Raw genomic sequence first — 22,617 nt, 5'->3', positions numbered from 1 at the left:
CAGTAAATACAACAAATTGAATAGATTTATTTCCTATAAATTTAGATATGACTTGCTGCTTGGCAAATTGGATAAATTCTTATAAACGATATGCTACTTAGCAAATTAATTAAAACTTTTTTTTAGAGAGAATGCAAATTGATCGGTAAATTGAATTAATTATTTTTTATACAAATTTAATTAAAAAACATAATTTGTTTGAAAGGAATTAAAGAACATAACATCTCATACACAATGAGAATCGGCCCACTCAGTAAAAAAAACCCTTTCACTTAACATTATTTTATATGTTGTGGGGTCCCAATTTTTGTTTGAAGTAAAAAACCAAAAAGTTGCAAAAGGGTAGCAAATAAAAGATCCCAACCATTGAATTTTTTTATTATTATATCTAAGGTCAAAAAACACACTTCCCATGGTAGGCATGTTAAACTCCACCTATATATATATAGATATAAGATATATGGTGTGTATATGTATGTAGAGGATGTATGCAATCTTTCCTCTATTTGTCTCTTATTATTAAGTTATCATTTTCTTAATTAATAATACAAGTGATCGTACTTTTATGAAAGTTAAACAAATTTGCATAGCCGTCTTTTCCGTTAATAACCATGTTTAAGTTATCCTTCAACTTGTGTTCAACTATATGTTGAATTCTAACATATTAATGTATCATTCAGAATATATTTTTAAACTATAGTCTCTATTATTAATCAGTAAAAATGGAATCAGAGAAACGTGCAATTTCTACTATTTGAGGCATGTGAGAAACAAAGAAGAGAGATTAAAATATAATAACGGACCTGTCCACTTTTTGTTTCTCCTCTAAAAGTGCAAAGATAAACGGCGGATAGAATGAATCCTCTAATGTTGTTTCTTCACTTTCATTTTCCAATACTCCTCAACTGAATGACCACAAAGGGGTCACTCTTAGGTTGTCATGAGTATTATTATATGTGAATCCAGCGTAGCCATGAGTATTATTATATATTATGCATTGTTTCTATCAGCTAAGCTAAACTCATAAAGACTGTGGAGAGTTGTCTAATATGCTTATATGCGTGTCCAATTTCTTCATACATGCTTATTTATTCTTGTTGTCTTTTTCTTGAATTTTGGCCTAGATCTCAGTATTTCCTTGTGATACCTTCAAGAATCAAGAATTGAGCGATAATCACTTATAAGATTTGGTTAAACAAATTAAATTAAATTAAATAAAACTTGATTTAGAATAATGACGTCATGCGATTAGGATTGTCTAAATCCCATCCGTGTTCTTGTTTGGTAATGTTAGGTCCTAGACAATAATAATAATAATTTGATAACTAGACATTTTAACAAAATTAGACTAAGATCAATTTTTGGGCTCAAGGTTTTGTTTATCTAATATAGAACAATAATGTCTAGGTCAAACTGATATTGTCAAAAGTTTGATTGGTCGTTAAAATATAAGCCACACTATTTAATTTCCTAAGTCTACATAAATTTATTCGAGAACATTATATATTTTGTTTCGGTTACAAAACCTAGTGTTAATAGCAAATAATAACTTGGAAAGCATTAAACACAAGGTATAATAATAAACATAGCTCAAATTACATTAATAGAGAATTCATAGATTATATGGTTCAAACAATATCATAGAGGTTCATCATTCAATCCAAATTTAAAAACTTTAGCCACTCACAGTGAATAAAAACATAATCAAAGGTGATAAAAACAATGCATGCAACTAGGATGATATAAGCCTTCAATCTTGTTCCCAAGGGTTGAAAATCACAACCTTAGGTCGATGACATCGTACTCTAAGCCTATTGATCATCAAAATTCGAAACCTTTGCTTTTTGCAACAAAAAAAATTCAATGTATAGACTTACTTACTCATCATGTGTGCGGCGTGCATAATTTCACGCGTAGGGAGCGTTTTTTTATTCTAATGTGGCATATGTTTCATGCTTAGTATGTGTCTACCTAAGAATTATTCCTTCTAATCAGATCAAACTACTATTTTATACCAAAAAGACTGAAACTCTATAAAGTTGTTTGGTTAGAGAAATACAAGATTACCAATGACTTTCATCAATATATTACATACTATTTCCTAAACTATGAGTAACTCACTAGAATCCTCAAAAAAACTAAAATAAAATGAAAAAAAAGACTATTTAAACCACTAAAATACATGCTATAGTGATGAGTTAGCACAGCCCTGAAATTTAAAATATTGCTCGTCTTCAAGTGAAAAAAACAACCATACTCAAAGTACAATATGTAGAGTAACATACCTCTCCAACTTTAGTCTACCTCGGTGCTTACATCATCTACTTGTCTCACTTTCACCTTTTAACTAATCTATCACGTCCATTCTCCAAGACTTCAATCGCAACACACGCAGAGAGATAACTCAAAAGATTCAACCACATCTAATTCTCTATTCACACTCTCACCAATTCTCTGTAGAAAGTGTGTTGGATAACCACTCAATCGGCATATTAAGATCATTTTACCATATATTGAAAGATTTTAAACGATCAGTCAAATTCAATACAATAACACACACTTTTAAGTCTTTTGGGTTATAACATGGCTTAGGTAAATATGAGATATATTTGGTAAAGTATGTTAAAAGTAGATTTAGATATCCGCTACCATTTATACAACTAATCGACTAGTATGTGTATCAATGCTAATGAGTCTCATAGTATTTCTTTCCATTCCAAGCCTCTAGAGGAATTTGTCAAGGCGGTCTTATCTCCACTTACCTAGACATGGCAACAAGCCCCGCCCCCGTCTAAACCCAACCGCTTCGTCCCGAATTTAACGAGGAAAAGCCGATTTAATTGAGTGCGGGTGTGGGGGAAATTTTGGTTTTTAGTGCGGGGTTGGGGGATGCTTATACCCGCCCCGCACCCACCCCCGCCCGCACCCGCTTTTTAAAATTTACTTTATTAAATTTTATAATCTTATTTCCATAAGCACCAACCTATTTGAGTATATTATTACACTTTAGAAACATATTTATTATAATTATTTTGCTCTTTTGAAAAAAGTTTATTAGATTTTAATTATTAATATAATTATTGTTTTTTGTTTCTATGAAAAAAAATGAAAATATATGCATTTTTAAATATTTTATAAAAAATAGAGTTTTCGCGGTGGAGGCGGGGCTGGGAGACCTGTCCCGTTGGATGTTCAATTTTTACCTTCAATATGGTTTGGGGATGGGTGCATAAAAGCAGGGGCAGAGACGGGGATACTTAAACCCGCCTCGTTGCCATGCCTACGTACACTTACCTTTTCGTTCTTGTCATTGAGAGACCCCAATCACAAAATTAAAGACTTGGTGGATAATGGTACATGGAAATCCCCTCCATTTTGGTAGAGAAAATGTTCCTCATGTTTGTAACGCCCTAGCCGTTAATTTATTTATTTTAATTATTTAGAGTCTTTTAAATTATTTTAATTAATATTTGTGATTTATGTGGTGTATTATATTTTATTATATAGTTTATTTTATAATAATAATAATAAGTGGGAATTTAATATTATTTTGGAGGTTGAGGAGTTAATAGAATTTAATAGAATTAAGGGGGGTTTAATGAAATATAGGGAAGTTGCATTGTGGGGAGTTAAGAAAAGAAAGAGAAGTCAGAGAAACAGTTTTCACGTACAATCAAGTTTTGGGAGAAAAACCAGAGAAAGCTAAGGGGAGAACCAAGAAGGGAGATTTTGATCTTGAGAGCTTTTCTTTCTGCAAAACTAAGGTAAGGGTGAGGTTTACTTTCAATAGTATGGATTATAATTCTGATTTTGAGTTTAACCTAGTTCTGGTAGAAATTCGGAATTTGGGGTCTAGGTTTTGATTCTTCGAATTCTGGATGGAATGAGTGTAGGAACCATTGTTTTAGTGTTAGAATTATGTTCCGGGCGATTTTAGGATTGCATAACATTACTGTAAACCGTTTTGGGTTTGAATTGGGGAAAATTGGGACTTTTGGTGAAAAAACTGCAAATTCACGATTCTGAATCTGTTATGATCCGCCTGGCGGAAGAATATTTTCGCCTGGCGAAATTTCGCCTTTTGCTCGCCCTGGCGAAGTTGCCCAGTAGGAATTCCAGAGAACACTGACTTAGTTCGCCATTCCTTCGCCTTTCGTTCGCCCTGGCGAAAGTGCCCAGTAGCCATTCGCCATGGCGAGAAGCCATTTTTGTTGATTTCGCCTGGCGAGTTTAGTAGTTCGCCTGGCGAAAGTGCCCAGAACTGAACCATATTTTGGAGTTATGTATACCCAGTTGTACGCATTGTTTGTTTGATTCCTTTGGTAGTGCTAATGATTATATATGATTATATTATTTACCAAGAGCATGACTAGTTGTTGATTTATGTATAATTACACTTAAATAAATTATACAAATTGTTGGATTGATTATAATGATTTGTTGTTGACTGGGATGTATGCTTCTATTTAATTAAGTCATACATGATGTGGCATTATGGAGTGGTGAGTCATATAAATACATATGCATTTGTCGGAGTTGTATGTAGATATACACAAGTGGAGTCAGTTGCATAAGCATAAAAGCGGGAGGGCTCTGGCCCTGGAACGCCTTGTCGTTCAAAGCGGTGGAACACCTTGTTGTTCAACGCGGTGTTTAGCGGTGAGGACTTATGTCCTGAAAAAGAATGCTTTAACCATTCAATTAGCGGTGAGGGCTCCGGCCCTGATTATGGTACCACATGCATGAGTGTTGTAGAAGGGTCTTAGTGGAGCGGTTGTGGGTTGCATGAGTCGATGGTGTTGGTCTTATTTACCATTTATTGTTGATGTTGATGCTGATAATGATGATATTATATATATGTTGATGGATTATTATTATGATAGGGTGTTAGATTCAAATTGATGAATTATTTATCTATATTTATTGTTGTGAATCTCACCCCTTCTGCTTGAAAATGTTGCCCTTCCTATGGGTAACTTGCAGGTGATCCTGAGTAGTAGGTGGTGGCTCAAGTGTCTAGGGCTCTGATACGTACGGGATGGGATTTATTTATTGTTTTTCATTCCTTATGTATCAATTTTTGGAACTTGATGATGTAGCCCTTTGGTTGGTTATTGAATTTATGTTGATAAAGCTTTTATGCCAAGATGTATTTTATTGGAGAATTAATATGTTGGATGTTGTGGTTATTTAAGGTTGAGAAAATATTTCCGCTGCAAAATTGTTGTTAATTTACGAGGGATGTTTATTTAAATAATTTTTATATTCTATTTAACATAATTTTGAATATATAGTGTGACATGCCCGTTTGGAATTTACTCTGATGTATGAATTATTCACTAACTTTAATTGATTTTGGATAATGGGATGTTACAATGTTTCTCATAGTTTTTTCTTACAGTTGACCTTGTGATCATAGAGGAAGCCTCCATTGATCAAGCTATCATGATAAAGAAAACTATATGATGGAGGGGATTTCTCTAATATTGCTTCAAGCCATAAAATTAACTTGCATAAATCTAAAGTGTTTTCTTCTAATACTTACAAGCTCAGTTAGGTACCATTATCAGCAACATCTTGGAAATGAATCATACTCAAGACTTAAAAGTGTGTTTGGATGAGGTAATTAATTTTTTTTGAAGAATTTAGAATTTTAGTCAATTCAAATGATTCAATTAAATTACCTTAATTTTTAAATATTCGTGTTTGCATGAAATAATAAAAAAATCATTGTCGTCATTTTTGGTCAACTTTTATAAATTTCAATTATTTTTGGCCAAATTTGAAAATTGAAATTAGGGTCAATTTGCAAATTTCAGAAAATTTGATGGGTCACTTTATAATTTTTGAAAAAAATTGAGATGTAGATTTATAATTTACCAAAAAATTAGGGGTCATGTATTTTTTTAATAAATTTGTCTAGAAATGTGTAATATATTGTAAAAATCTCTCCCAAAAAATTAGAATTTTTTAACAAAACATGAATTAAATATGAATTTTTAAAAATTCATTTTTTGTTAAAAAATTCTTATTTTTTAGAGATTCTTAAAATATTATAAACTTTTCTGCAAAATTTGATTCAAAAATATGAATTCTACATATGAGTTTATTTAAAAGGAGAGAACAAAAGTGAAAATAAAAAACATTTAGGGGACTAAAAGTCAAAGAAAATTTTTAGAGGGACTAAAAGAAAAAGTTTGTATATTTATAGAGAATAAAAACATATTTAACCCTTGTTTTTTTTTACCCACTCTTTTTATCTTCAATATGGTGAAGAAAGTTCATACCACCTACACTCCCTTCTTTTGTTGCTTAGGCTTTGTTTTTGAGTTTGAAAGGGATGGGGAAGTGATGGTTTTAAAAAAAAAAATTAAGGAACAAGTGGAAGAAATAGAAGATACTATGAAGGGAAGACTTTGACAAGTTCATATTTCTTCATAATACAAAATCTTCTTAATTTGGAGGAACTCAAATATTGTATTGGATGAGGGTTTTCGAGAGTTTATATGAATTCTTTAAATTTATTGTACGTTCTTTTAATATACCTAAAATTAAAAATATATTAATCATAAATAATAATTTATCATTCTCTAAAAAAAAAATACTATTTCTCCTTAAAAAAAATACTATTTCAAAAAGAATGTAGAAGATTTTTCGACTTTCTCATATATTTCCCATTCTCAAAGTCTTCTCTTCCCCTCCTCTCCAAACTCTCAAACAAAGCCTAAGGAAGTATCAGGGTCAGACTAATATGTGTGTAGACCTAAAGAGAATTCAAAATTGAGCCCTCTTTTTTAAGAAGAATAATGAAGTGTTTGGAATAGCGGTGGGCAGCCAAAAAAAGCACGTCCAGACTAAAATTAGAATTTTCAACTTCATAAAAGTCACGTTAAAATGGCATTGGGATGCGAGAATTGTGATTTAAACGCCAAACCAAGCGGAAGCTAAGAAGAAGATAAACTAGTCTACTAAAATTGACGTCACGGAGAATCGAATCTGAGATCTTGAAAGGAACAAACTCCAAGATCCTCAAGCCAACACCACCATGGCATTCCAAATGGGTTTAAAATTGAGATCTTTTAAGTATGTCGTGCACGAATAACTTAATATTTAATACTTTTTTCAATAGGTTTCTTGGTTGAAAGTAATTTTATTTGAGGTGTATCGTACATTTAATATGAATATCTCAATCAAAATTTGAACCTAGGTTTATTACATTATGAGAGTTTACCCCTTTTTGCTAAGACTCAATTCCATTAGTGCAAGAACTATTTTTTATAATACATGTTAAAATTTTATTATAGACATTATTTATCAATTGTTAGACCTTAAAATAGAAATAATATTATTATATAAATTACTTTTATACTTTTGCAAACTTTGATTGCACACTACCTGTCTTAATATATTTTCAACAAAAAATATCAAATTAATATAAATTATGAAAAGAAAAAACAAAGAGTTTAAAGTACATATAACCAATTAAATAACAAGTCTTGAGATCAACCTATAACATGAGTTAGAAACGAGCATCTTTACATAATTAGACTTAAGGAAGTATTTTTAGGACCTAATACAAAACCTAAAATTTTTAAAGATCTAAAGTTCTTGCTTTAGTTGTAGCCTTCTGGGACCTGTCCCGATAAGTAACTCCATGCTTGGTTCTATTTCTTTATTATTTTCCTTTACAAGTCTACTTCTCCATAATTTCTTTTTAACAATGCAAGACCTCCTTTGTAAATAAAAATTATAATATGTCTTAATTTAGACACGTTGTTTAATTATTCAAAAAAATAAAATGACTTGTATTCTTACACCAAACGTAAGACTCAATTTGTGCGCGTCTTTGACTATATGTTCCCACACCACACAACTTGGCATATCCATTCACCATGTTACCTACTCTTGTGCAAAATTTCTGTCTTGTTCCAAGTTGCCCACGTAATATATTACCTCGGAACTACTTTACTTACATCAATTCTGAAGTTGTAACGGTGTAGATTTAAGAAGCTCAAACAAAATTTCAAGACATCAAACATCTTGTTTCAAATATAAGGGGAGCTGTAATTATTAACTATAATATTATAATTGACTATAATATTATAATTAACTATAATATTATAATGTACTAAATACAAAAAATCAAAATAAAAAAAATTGAGAGGGATACTGTGGCACATATGGGTCTCTATAGAGATCCGCTAGTGGTAGCAGCAAACCTATAATACTAGTAAGAATGTCGGTTTAAATAATCAATCCAACTCAAATATTAGCTCCTTTTGGAATGAAATATAAACTATAAGGGTAGTTCAAAAGTTGACGTATTTGAACTAAATATTTAGTTATATTCATTGACTTTTTAACTACCAATTTCACTTATAAATCATTTTGGATGGAGCAGCTCCGTGCATATATAATATAAGACTCATTTGATAAAAAAAAACATAAGAATTAAGAAAAATTGTTTTTGCATTAAATATGTCAATAATATACATTATTTTTTCAATATTAAACTCCAATTTCAAAGATAGATAGATAGAGAGAGAGTGAAATCAACAAAAGTTGAAATACTAATTTTTTTTTTAATTCAATTTTCTCTTTTATATAACGAAAGTAGTTTATATTCAATATATCACTACATTTACTATGTGGCTCTCTAGTCTATATCCACCTGAATAGAAAACAAAATAATACGTCTTACCTTTAGTTAGCATTACGACTATAGAGGCTGTTGGAGATCCACGTACATACATAGAATATACCTCCTCGTCGTAGCTCAATTCATGTGTCTTATCTCACTTGGTCGGTCTGTATATAAACTAGCTTCCACCCTGAGTTACCAACAAGAAATGCTACAAATTTTTAATTCAACAATATGGCTGGTTTAGTGAGACCAAGACCGCATGAAGTGGTTTTCAATGTCCTAAACAATGTACAACTATTTACCATGGTTGTAGAAAACAATACTCCTCAATGTCCTCATCATACCCTTGTTCCTTTTACCTACTTTGTACTCATTGGTTTCCTCCAATTAAAATACCCTCAAAATCCCACCCCATTTCAAATCCATTCTAACACCACTATTGTATCCATTGCTAGCTTTCTTGCTTATTGCTTGCTCTTTTGGGTTAGGCTTAAGTTTGCTATACGAGTTAACACTCTTATGGAAATTTTTGGTTCACTTTCATTGATTTCTTTGGTGTTAATGTTGCTACCAAATCACACTTGGGGAGAATCATTGAAATGCATTACATATACAATATGGTTTCTTATTCATGTTGTGGCATTTATCATCAAAACCCTACGTGGTGAGCATATGAGGAAGAGAAGGGTGGTGCCTCCATTTCTTCCGTATTGAATAATTAAAAACCTACGTGTGATTTTCATGTTGTCCTTTTCTTGTGTTGTAGTTTTTCAATTGTTGTGTCTAGATGTGATGTGTTAGGTTTGTCGTTGGCCTCATAGAAGCATCACTATAGTACGGTCAACCAGGTGGATATTGTGCATCTAGAAGCCTCATAAGTCCTAAGTGACAAGGGGTCTCATTTCTCAAGAGGGGAATATATAGTTTGTTACTTATAGTATATAATTTAATAAGTTAGTAAAAATAGTTAATAAAAGGTCCCCTAAAAAAAGTTAATAATGTGGATTTTTTTAAGATCAAATGAATTTATTAGAAGATAGGGAAAAAAATACGATGAGTATTGACATAAGTATAAGAGTTACTCGACTCACAAATAAAATCATCCTACACTAATTGTTAAGCAAAACAATGAATTTGAGGACCATCATAAAACAAAAAAGGACCCCCTCTCATCCTAACTAGAAATCATTTTTTTGGTTGTGGCCGGGGTTTGAATCCCGAATCTTGCATATATTATGCATTGTCCATACCAACTGAATTAAGCTCACGCGGATAACTATAAATCATTTGAAGAAGGGTGGTGTGGTTTATCTAAGTTATACGCATATATTTATATGAATGCAATATTTCCCCTGTAATTATTAAATAAAGAAAGGATGTGGATTATTTATTCAATGAGAATTCCCTCTTTTAATATCACTTTGTCTCTTTTATTATGAGTTTATTTTAGAAAGAAAGAAAAAAACTCAGTTACAACTTTTGATCTTTATCATTGGTGGTTGAACCCTTTTATGGGTTTGGGCATTGTTTCTTAAGTTATAAATTTTTTGTTGATGTGAGATGTGACATTATTTTTTTATTTTATTTTGAGGGAAGATGTGACATTATTTTGTATTTGATTTTATGAACTATCATATTGTACCGTGCACTTCTTGTGTTAGATAGAACTTTTTGTTTAGTTAATATATTCAACTTTACCTTGTTAAAAAAACATAGCAATTTTTTTTTTTTTTTATTAAGTTCGTTTTCTTTAAAAGATATTAACTTCTTTTTCTTTTTTTAGAGAAAAGTGCTTATAGCATTTCATTAGTAATCAAAGTTTCAATATAATTGGGTATATGAAGATAAATAGTGGGACTAGCGAGAAATGTGGCTTCCCCTGCGAGAGTGTGAGCCACCACATTAGCTTGTCGCCGAACAAACTCCACCTGAGAGTTGGTAAACTTGGACGAGAGCAAAGACCGGAAAGTCGTGATGATGTTGCCAAATTCAGTTATGTCTTCCCGACCTGAGCAAAGAGTGTCTTTTGTGGTTTTGGAGTCAACTTCAAAATCAATATTATCTAAGTGCATATCACTCGCCCATTGAAGCGCATGGTAAAGGCCTAAAGCTTCACCTATGTCAACCGGATATACACCAATAAAGGTGACTGTTCTAGCCAAAACAAAGACTCCATCTTCGTCACGAATGCAAATGCCTACGCCTGTTTTGATATGTTGACTGGAGAACGCCGCATCAACGTTGCATTTCATACGGCCATGCTCGGGAGGCTGCCACCGCGGCTGGGCAGCAGCTGGAACATCACTTGCTGCAGCTGGAACAGCACTAGCAAGAGATATTAACTTCTTTTATATACCTTATTATTAATTAATTAATAGTGGTGTTGGTCCCTAAATTTTAAGGAAAGTTTGTTATGATTGAAGCAAGGGAATAAAGCTCCTTAATTGGCATCATTGAAGAAATTGAACGAATGATGCACATACTATATTTGTTTAAGATATTGTTTACCGATGTTTTTGGTAAACAAGAAGTGCTGGTTTTTGGTTATTACAAGCATGATCATAGCAGAAATCGTAGGACATGTTGTGTAATGTTTTTCCATAAAATGAGCGAGCTTTCATCAAATTCATAGGTTACTTTATGAACAAGATGAATCTGTGTGGTATCTTTCGACAGAAAAAAGGATAAAACAAAAGAAAACACACTAAATGCAAGTAAAAGCTAAAAGTTTAAAACACATAAACTTAAAGTAAAGGTAAATTGCATTGCATTAAAGTAAAGGTAGATCGACAAATCAGATTACATACAAATCAGATTATATATAATCAAAGTATATATAAAGTCTAACATGATCATATATACTTTATCTTGCAAAAGTCAAAAGAAACATCTATAAGGGATACGCTCTTAGTGTATCATGCTTAATATCTGTTTACTACTTTTAGAGTTTGTGTAAACATTATCTTTTGTAAAACAACCTATTATTGTAAATCTCTGGAATGAGATTTAGAAGTCCTCTGGGTTGAGACAAGGAAATCTAGGACAAGGTTGTCTTAGTATTGTTGTTGTAAGTAGGATTTGATTATAGTGGAAAAATTTCTTAGAAGTACAACGAGACGGATTACTCAGATTGTGCGGTAAATCAGGATAAATTATGTGTTTGTCTATTTATCTTATCATTTTACTTTGTGTTATTTTATGTTTTTAAAAGAGTTTTGAAAGCGTCAAATATAATTCAAGCCTCTTTTTTTTTTTGTTGTGTTTTTTTCACATTCATAATGCACAGAGTTAAAGAGATAAGACACACAAAAAAAATTGTAGATCCTACTACTAAGTCCCAACATCATTAAATTATATTTTACTTGTTTTTATCTCTCAAAACGGAAGAGACGGAGAAAGACATTTAACTCAGTTAAAGAAGCGTGCTCATAATTCACCTTGGAAACAAGCTTAAATGCCCTTGTTCATCATTGATCTCTGTATACTTGTTCCAATTTATTTGTTATGTCTATTTCTATCCTGAGCACCTTATTTTATTAGATTATGTCACTAGATGAACTTCTTTAGATTTACTTGAACTATATCAAATTTGTGAATTGATTTAAAATACAAATGATTATTAAACGTAACTTTTGAAACTCGATCTATATAATTGTTCAATCAATAATGGCTTCAGAAATATGAAATTACATGACTGTAATTCTGAGAATTAACGTTCGATCAAATTTTGAAGGATCATGAGTTCACCTAAGACATTAGAAAGTTGTGATCATTGAAAAGGGTTTGAAACAAAAAAAATTAATTTCAACTATTTTGTTAATTCATCATAATATAAACAAACAATTGTGATTTTTGAACATAATTATCAGGTTGTGAAGAAGAAGAGATGCAAAAGACCTAATCATTTGCAATTCCTATTTGTGTCAAAACAATTTATTTGCTATTGACTACTTACTGATCACGATCACTTTACTATTCCTTAACCGTTCTCTAAATTATATTTATAGCAATAAAACTAACATTCATTTATTCATACCACAAATATTACAATTATACATCATTATCAATACAACAAGACTCATACCATGCCGCCATTACATACAAAATCCACATTCACATGATTACTCAGAAGAGTTTGAACAAGACATTGACCAAGACATTTTGGGAGTTACTGGTTTATGTCTCTTTGTCCTCACTTTCTTACTCCTTTTAGTTTTGGCTAGTTTCTTCTCCAAATCTTTTACTCTCCCAGTCAAAGTTGATATTACACTTATCTGTTCATTCCCAGCTTCAAGCAACTCCTTCATCAGCTTCCTTAGCTTCTCATTCTCTTCCAGTAATCTCATGTCACCATTCAAATCTGCAGATACTTTCGTTTTTGTACCGGTTGGTTCTCTGTCAGCAGTGTCTTGAACATCAGCTTTTGTTTCTTGCTGTGCAAGCTTTTCTTCTGGTTCCTTTTCATTCATCATTATGATATCTAGATCATTCGCTTCTTGATTCCCATGATCAGAAATTTCAAGAGGTGGTAACTTAGAGTCAATTCCAATTCCTGATTCTTCTGTGTCTATTGGTGTATCTGCTATGTGTCCATCATCTTCTTTCTGGAACTCAATCTTTACCCAACCATCTGATTCCTCACTAGACTTAACATCTTCTTTTTCTTCGACCCGTGGTTGCTCTAATTGAGTATCTTTTGCATCATGTTTAGATATTTCTACTTCAAATTTCTCCGGATCCTCGACAAGCAGTCCTACCGGGAGTTCTTTAATGAATACCTCATTTCCAGCTTGTACTTCATTTTCAGAGGTATTAGTCTCTTCAGATGTAGCTGTGTCTTCATCGAGCACTCCGACTGGAAGTTCTTCAATGAATACCTCATTTCCGGCTTGTACTTCAGTCTCAGAGGTATTTGTCTCTTTAGATATAGCCGTCTCTTCATCGAGCACTCCGACTGGGAGTTCTTCAATGAATACCTCGTTTTCAGCATGTACTTCACTTTGTACATTTCCAGATGTATTAGTCCCTTCAAATGTAGCCGTGTCTTCATCAAGCACTCCAACTGGAAGCTCCTTCAATGCATGCATATCAGAATCTAACCCTTCACTTGCAGAATTGTCACTGATATTATCATCGTTAGCTCCCACAGGTGAGTCTTTCAAAGCAGTGGTATCAAGTTTATCAACCACAATAGGAATGTCGATGACCTCTGACTTTGATTTGCATTCCAAATCCGTTTTGTCAACAAGATCACTTGTGGAATCCGATGCATCAGCAGCCATTACAGGACTGCTATCCTCATTGATTAATCCATTTGGTAGCATTGTGGTCTTTGTTCTCTCACTTAATGCAGAATCAACATGCGGCTTTGTTCTCTCACTTGATGCAGAATCAACATGCGACCGAGATTCACTTCTACCATCATCATCCTTCATACAGAACTGTTCCTTGGGACTTCCATCACTAGTACCTTCAGATGAATCTTTTTCTGATGCCACTTTCTCTTCTTGTTGCTCTTGATTAAGTTTTTCATTCTGAACATTCAATGAAGTGACTTCAACAGGATCTTTAGCATCTTCATGGGGCTGCTGGCAAGGATTCTTAACCGTTATAGAATCAAGCTTTTCCTGCAAAGTCACAAGCTCTCTTGCCAGGGACTTTCTGATTTCCCTCAAACTTGGATGCAAACCCTGAAAATACATGTCGAGTAGCATTTAGTATAACATTATGTTGAGTAAAAAACAATAAGGAAGAAAAACCATATCAAACATCATATGCAAAATAAATTTATGCTATCTGGAGTAAAGCTTGTTCGCTCCCACATACCTGTATAGTATCTAACTTCAGCAACAGTCTCATTATAGTTTCACCAATTGCAATTTTTTGCTTGTTATCATTTTGAAAATCAGAATGACCTTCAAAAGCTTGAACATGTGCCCTAACATCGGTCACCTCCTTACTGACTTCACCTATCTGCCTCAATTTCTTTAAAGGCTCCCATTTTCTTACTAGATAACCGCGATAAACAGCTTGTATCAAAACAGCAGCATCTGCATCCGACAGAACTCGTCTTCCACTTTTACCACCTTCATTAGTTGTTGTGTTTCTATCTTCTGTAGAGTGTTCTGAAGACTCCCCTGTAATATTTTCCGCCCCTTTCTCTTCCTTCTTATCATTTGTCTTGTTTTGGCACGCTTGAGTAGTTTTCATCTCTGGTGCAACCTCCTCACTAGCCTTTGGTGCACTCTTACTATCTGAATTTGGTTCAGTCCTGTCTTTGATGTCTCTCAAAGGAATGTTCTTTGATCCAAAAGATGTTGCTTTCAAGTGTTCTTTTGAAGCAGGTGGACTTGGAGACCTTGAACTCCCATTTCCATTTTTCTTCCTTGGCAATGGATCAACTCTCAGACAAACAGGAGGTAACTTGGATCCCTTAGGCGGAGATGTTGGTCGTCGTTTACTCATCGAGTTAGAGTCTTTTTTTGTCACATTCTCTTTGGCATCATTCATTTCTCTCTTCCCACTTCCATGTAAGTCATTTTTCTCATGATTTGACTCTATCTGCTTCACAGGAATGCTTCTCTGGTTATTCGCTTTCTCGGTAATATCCGAAACACTTCTGTCTGTGAATTTAACATCATCTGATTTGGCCTTTCCTCCTTCCTCTTGATTATTGTAGTAAGGAAACAGAAAGAACGGAAATGGAAACTCGGATCTCTTTTGATCACTCTGATGTTTCTGTTCCATTCTTCCATTTTCAGCCTCCTCTTTTTTGCTATCAGTTTCCTTCTCAAGGCTTCTTATTCCATCTCCATCACGAAACATGTTCGGATCACCCTTCACATCAAAGGGCAACCATCCACTCCACATTCTTGGCTCAACTTTTGGCTGCACATCAGCATTTGGCCTTTTATCATGTAACAATTTATCCTGCTCATCCACCTTAAAACTTTCCGGTTGTTTGTTACCATAATACTCTGGTTGAATCCAAGCCAAAGGGTATGGAAAATTCCTAAACTGAATTGGAACCATAGCATCATTCTCTTTCTTACCAACATCAGGTTTTTGCTCTTCCACCTTCACAGATTTGTCTTCCTTTTGGCTGCATGAATGATTAGAACAGCCACAACAATGATGTTCCCTTGGCATATATTTATCATACTCGTATCTCGGAAGCTCCATGTTATAATGTGATTGTGGATAATAAGGGCCAAAGAATGAAGGACAACCTCCAGAGTAGTACATTGGTGATGGAGAGGGAACATGAGGAGGATAAGAAGGTATGTGACTATTGTAACAAGGGTAATTATTGTGGCCATAGCAGAAATGTGGTGGTATAGGGTGGTTATAATTGCTAGCATAAGGCCAAGGTTGTTCATAAGGGAAGGGTGATTTGGTCATTTGAGGAGGAACAGGTTCCATGCTTGGATGGTGATAATAAGGGAATGGTATTTGGTTTCTTTGAAATGGGTATGAGTCCATGTTTCTGTATCCAGGAATCATGTTTGTTTGGAAAGGTTACCAAGAACAGACAGAACTAGATTTTCACTGGCTGATCTTGGAAAGTTATTATAGCACAAACTCTGCATCCAAAAAAATGCACCATTAATAACAAGATTGATGTCAATTGCAACATTGGTATATATCTAATGCATATACGTGAATTGCAGTTAAATATCGTTGCTGCTCAATGACCAAACACAAATAAATTATATTAACTAAGACAGATTTTGACGAATTTTTGCACGGATTCTCTTTATTGGTTAGCAATAACAGAAAAACCAAGAAAGATAGAAAAGAGAAACAATCAACATTAAAACAATAAATTCTTCTTGGTCCTATAGATCCTAATATCCTATCATCTTTGGCATAAAAAACTGCATTTTTTTGGTTACAACAATAAGGCATACATCAAGCACATCATTTCCTCCAATTCAAACAATATGAAGCAAACACATCTGAGGATCTTTTTTATTACATAGGCAAAACAATTTGGTAATATCTCTAGAGCTTCTCACTATTATACTACATCAAAATTTCAAAATTCAACACATTCCTGGTTCACAAAGTTGTACTGCTATTATACAGGGAATTTAACATACAAAAACCTTTCCTATATTCTATTATCTATACTATACACGATATAACATAGCCAAGGAAAAGCATGACTTACATTAACAAAACAGGTACACAAAAATCCAGCCAAAGATCCTACCACACAATCCAAAAGAAAATTTATCGATGCAAAATCAAACCACCAACCCAAGAAGAGATTAAATAAAAGTGTAGTTGTGTGCTTTAGTTGTAGGCTTTGTCGTTTAACTTTATGTTTATGTTGAATGAAATTTGTTTGAAAACATGTTCCTTATATACATGTTTCAAAAACAAAGTTATGACTAAAAATCTTTGTGTTCGAGATGCTTCGCGGGTTGTCTAGTAGTACGCAGATCAATCTAATTCTGTCTAGATGTTTCGTAACAGGTAATATATGGCCCACATATTCAGCCACGTGTTAAAGGCATACATCTCAGAATGTTCTTTGTGTTCTTTCTTTAGAAAAATAAATAAATTGGAACACTTTGAAATTTATTTTTTGTAGCCCATGTATTTTTCAAAAAAAAATAAAAATAAACGTATAGTTTTGGGCTTGGAATAGTTAATAATATCTTCCCTTTTATTATTTGAAAAATTGCTCTTTTAACCCTTTTATTACTCATGTAGGCCCTCTAAAATTTCCATTATCCCCCGTGAGCTTAGTTTAGTTGGTAGGGATATTGCATTTTATATGCAGGAGCCGGGGTTCGAACCCCGTACACTCCACTTCTCCACAATTAAATTATGTCAGCTCTAGCCACTAAGTTACTTGACCAAAAAAAAAAAAGGTAAATCAGAGTTACGAATCAATAGGTTTTGGGAGATAACTCTAGTTCGGTCAATTTTGGGAGATAACTTGGGATCCGTAACATTTTTACGCCTAAACAGAATGGCAGAGCATATTCGTATTTGTTGGTTTTTTTTTTTTTTGGTTACAATATTTGTTGGTTTGAAAGTTGTCAAACTTGATTATTGGAAGAAAAAAAAACTCATTTATTTATTCATTCATTCCTTTATCTTTAACAAATCAACGTCAAAGAAATCATATTTGTTGACACATTTGTTCTAAAATCCGACAAGTAAGTGACAACATGTCTCGTTTTGTTTTTCTTGAAGTTTAGGATTGTTTCTGTCCTTGATGAAATGAATTTCTTAGGGTTTGATTAGCAAAATAAATTTGTATGCTCTAAGTAATCGAGGAAAAGCTTGAATGGTAAATTTGATCTTTGTTTTTGGTTATGAGACCCACAGAAGCCTTCCTACTTTGGCTCTATTTGATGGTTGAAAAATTCATAAACAAGAATAAGACTTCATTTGAGTGTGTTTGGATGAGGTAATTGAGAAATTTTAAAAATTTAAAATTCTAGGCAATTTAAATGATTCAATTAAATTACTTTCATTTTTTAATACTTTTGTTTGGATGGAGTAATAAAAAAAATTCATTGTCATCATTTTTGGGCAAATTTTATAAATTTAATTATTTTGGGCCAAATTTAAAAATTGAAATTAGGGGTTGATTTGTAAATTTCAAAAAAAATTAGGGGTCAAATTATAATTTTTTGAAAAAAAATGAGGGGTCAATTTGCAATTTTTTTGAAAATTATTGGGGTCAAATTGAAAATAAATAAAAAATAGGACCAAAATGTAAAATTTGAAAAATTATAACAATGAAGAATTTTAAAATTCTTAACTCTTAGGTGTTATTTGAAATTCTCTAAATTTAACTTGAACAAAATATTTCATAAAGTTTAATCATTTTGAAAATTCTTCAAATTATTATCCAAACAATGGACTCGTCCTAATTTTGTCAAAACATAAGCAATGTTTTTTTTTAAATTCATTGAATAATTGATATATTTAATTTATAGTACACAAATTATTAATAAATGTGAAAAAAGAATTTCATTTATATTTGAAATCGGAGAGTTATTCAATAAATGTGAAAGAAAAAAAAATTGTTTATATTTTAAATCCAAACAGTAGTTTCAAGGGAGTTGCATATTTATTGAGTGTTTATATGGTACAGCTTTTGCAAAACGAAGTTTGATTGAAATCACGATAAAAAAAAAACTATGTTAATAAAGAAGTTAGTATTTAGAGCTTGTAAAAATCGCGGTAAAAACATATTAAAAAATGTACAAATGTGTTTTTGTATGTGTTGCAAAACGTGAAACCAAAGAAAAGCTGATTATGGAAAGGAGGGAATTAGGAAAATGGAAAGGACTCAAATCTGAATGGTGAAAAAAGAGATAAGAGGAGGGGGCAGGAAGAGTAACAGATAGAGCTGTATGTTGGTTGGCAATGAGGATTGAGGGTAGTGTTTGTGTAAAGTGGTGGTTGATGAGAAGTGAGCGCAGAACACGGTGTGATTGATTGAAATATGGAGTAATTACATAAAATGGAAGTGGTGTAAACCAATAAGAAATATACACGAAAACAATGGATTACGTAACATTTGCATGGAACAGATGGGATTGTGATTTCATGTCTGACGCAACGGCGCTGGAACTCTGCATTAATTTACTCATCTGTAGAGCAATGCAAACAGCCCCCAGCCCCACTCTTTCGCTTACGTTAATAGTTAAAGAAATGATATCTTTACAATCATTTTTTGATAACTTTTGTGACAACTTTCTCTCTCATATTTATATTATGTTTTTACTTTCTCTCTCTATTGCTTTGGTTTTTGTGTCATGTCCCAAAAGTTGTCAATCAAATGGTTGTTCAAATAACACAACTCTAATAGTTAATACCTTCTCATCATCTCATCTATAATTACCACGGATAATCATGAACACCCTTTTTTTTATACACACATTGTACCACTTTCATATGAGAGTGTTTGAGAGACACAAAAGATGAGTTTCTTGTGTGTGTAGAGACCACATGGACACATGTCACAATTATATGTGGGTGTACAAGTGGTATATGAGATTGTTATTTATGTATCACTACCCAATTACCACCTCTCTTCTACTACTCTTTTTGGGTTGAGAAATGATATTTGTACAACTATTTTTATATAACTTTTGTACAACTTTCTCTTTTATATTCACATTATCTTCTTATTATTTCTCTTTCTTTTTTTCTCTCCATTGTTTTTGAGAAATGAAAAAATAGCACAACAAAGTTGTCCCAAAAATTGTAGCGAAAAAATTGTTCAAATATCATTACTCTCTTAGGTTATATTCAACCGGCAAAATTAATTGTTACAACTATTTATAGCTCCTTACACATTTTTTATACTACAACTACAAGTATATATGTACCTAATAACTTACTCTTTAAAAGTAGGTAATAACTTACCAATAGGTAGCATTGGGTGACATTATGGTTAGTGATATTGATGATATTGGTTAACACAACGTTACAAATAATTTTTTCTTTTTCTTTCACAAGTTTTTTTTATTTATTTTTATACATTTATGACATTGTGGTTGGCTAATGTCATTAATGTCACCAACTACAATATTACTTATCCCTGTAGAGTTGTAAATGGGTCAATCTTGTGTATATAAACACATTCCGATTCCGACTCAAATATAGACAAAATTTGATTGATACATGCAATATATAACTCAAGGGAGTACATAAATGTCAAAATGAAGAGACTCGAAAAGATTAAACAAGTTGGTCACAAAAGCTTTTGGCTGATTTTGTATATTATAAAAAATATGATTTGATAGCAAAGTTTACGAATTTTAAATTATTTTTTCTTTTGGACAAAAATTCTCCCTTTCCTTTTCTTCTTTCGTCAACCACCAATTTTTCTTTTAACAATTAACTAAGCTAAGTGCAGCTGATCAGAGAATAAAACTCATAAGTGCACTGTATTTTTTATATTGATTTGCTCCTTTATTCTCCATTTGTGGTTGTAAACTTCTAATATATTAGTGCACGACATATATAATTAAATTAACTATATTATACCACCAAAAAAAATTAACTATATTATATTCATGTGCTTTATTATTATTATTATTATTATTATTATATAATGCAATAATTTATAATCAATTGATTGGACTAAAGTGATTAATGAGTTCAAACTAAAGACGAACCGTTCGAGAAAAATAAAATTTAATTTTTTAATAAAATAATTATTGATTAAACTTTACTTTATTTATTTTTGCGGTGGTGTCGCACAACATTTAATAAGACTCTATTCTCCTCATAACCCTAAGAATGAGAGTGGTAAAAAGAAAATATCATGTAACACAATTCAATATTTGTGCGTCACTTTCATGACCGTCTTTACAACCAAAAACTGAATGTTTGCTGACATGCTAGATATGCATCTATAATATATATCGTTTATTTTAAAACAATTGATTGCCAATCACATGAAATGGAACTCAAACATATATCCCACAAAGAAAATTTGTCCCAACACAATACGTCCAAGTGCTTATAATTTATAAATATCAACCATTTTTGTTATTGTGCAATCAAATCTGCTCCCACCATGTTCCGTTGGAACTTGCTAACCATGCAACGCAATTCATGAAAAACAAGTGGCACTTTATTTGTTTTTCATGTCATGCACATGGGGCAAATTTGTACATATCAGAAGCTATCACTAATAATAGAAATGCAAAATTATGTAGCAAACTATTTCCTTCAAAAACACAAACATTGGATGGATTTGGCCATGGCAAGTGGCTCACAAGCACCAATTGTTAGAAATTAAATCAAGAAATGGCTAGACTAGTGTTATAGAAGATTGAATTGCTACCATTTTTATCATTAAGAAAATTTATTATTGGGCCAAAATAAAGTAGTAAGAACCACCTATGTTTTGCTGTTGCCTGTTGCCACCGTTATTAATCCCTTCCCCGAGTCCCTTAACTGTTAAAATTTTATGTTAGTCATGAAGGCTTTGTTTGGGAGTTTAGAGGGAAGGGGAATGAAAGGTTCTGGGAGGAATATAGGGGAAAATTGAGAAATTTTTAATATTTTTTAAAAGAGTATTTTTTTAGAGAGTTATAAATAAATGCTTATGCTTAATATATTTTAAATTTTAAAAATATTATAACTACATAGATTAAATTTAAAAAATTTATATAAACTCTCCCAAACCCCCCAAAATCCTCCTCCAATACAATTTTTTAGTTCTTCTAAATGAGAATGATTTTATATTTTGAAGAAAAATAAACCCCATCAAATCCCCTCCTCCCAAGGCCATCATCTATTTCTTTCACTTACTCCTTCCTTTTTTTTTCAAACTGGCCTCCCTTTCCCTCCAAACTCGCAACCACTTGTCTTGTGGTTGTGTGGTTTACTTGGAAACCAAGTTTGATAGCCATTTTTTTTTCTGAACAAGCTAAAAAAGTTTGCTAGCCATTAAGTACAGCCTTAGTAAATTAACCAATTGTATTGAATGAAACATATTGTTGAAAACAATTAACTTCCTCTCTGTTTTTGTGTGAGTTTGAGTTAAATATATATGTCTTACTAATGCTTAATTGGTGGTATTAGAGCAGGTTAGGTCCCGCAAAAGAGTTTTAAAATGTTGAGTGTGTGAGGAACAATTTTATTTCACTATGTAAAAAATTATTGAGACTAAATTCTTGCAAAAGGAGTTGATGAAGTCAGAGGAACCGGTTAGCACTATCAAGAATTCATCAAGGAATAGAGTACTAAATTCTTGCAAAAGTATAAAATGAAAAATCTCCTAAAGAAGCATGAGATATATGAACTTGTCACATAAAAGAGTATAGAAGACCCATAAATCGAAACTGCAATCTTTGTGTAGATAATACGAGAGATACAAAATGACTAGTTCAAAAATATTAGAACAATATTTTTCTCGTGATATAAATCTTATCAATAAGAAGAGCGTGTGTGTAAGACATTTCGGATAGCATAGTGGTCAAGAA

General features: G+C 32.4%; 1 protein-coding gene across 1 annotated transcript; it reads right to left on the bottom strand.

Moving 5' to 3' along the window:
- Positions 1 to 12,644: 12,644 nt before the first annotated feature.
- LOC25500781 (BAG family molecular chaperone regulator 6) lies at positions 12,645 to 16,998 on the bottom strand. Its single transcript, XM_013589272.3, has 3 exons — positions 16,818 to 16,998; positions 14,471 to 16,227; positions 12,645 to 14,334 (listed from the first exon to the last, which is right to left on the bottom strand). The coding sequence occupies exons 2-3, from the start codon at positions 16,145 to 16,147 to the stop codon at positions 12,766 to 12,768; spliced, it is 3,246 nt and encodes a 1,081-aa protein (XP_013444726.1). The 5' UTR covers positions 16,148 to 16,227; positions 16,818 to 16,998; the 3' UTR covers positions 12,645 to 12,765.
- Positions 16,999 to 22,617: the final 5,619 nt, after the last annotated feature.

The sequence above is a fragment of the Medicago truncatula genome, chromosome 8 (assembly GCF_003473485.1).
Source record: "Medicago truncatula cultivar Jemalong A17 chromosome 8, MtrunA17r5.0-ANR, whole genome shotgun sequence".
NCBI classification, from domain to species: domain Eukaryota; kingdom Viridiplantae; phylum Streptophyta; class Magnoliopsida; order Fabales; family Fabaceae; genus Medicago; species Medicago truncatula.
Note: the sequence above shows the minus strand (reverse complement) of the source record. Positions and strands in the feature narration are given on the sequence as shown.

What these genes read in the sequence shown, in the direction of transcription:
- LOC25500781 (XM_013589272.3), bottom strand. Translation starts at nt 16,147, where the DNA reads ATGATTCCTGGATACAGAAACATGGACTCATACCCATTTCAAAGAAAC. An exon ending in TGAAGTTAGATACTATACAG is followed by an intron (nt 14,335 to 14,470) that starts GTATGTGGGAGC and finishes ATGTATTTTCAG; the next exon opens with GGTTTGCATCCAAGTTTGAG.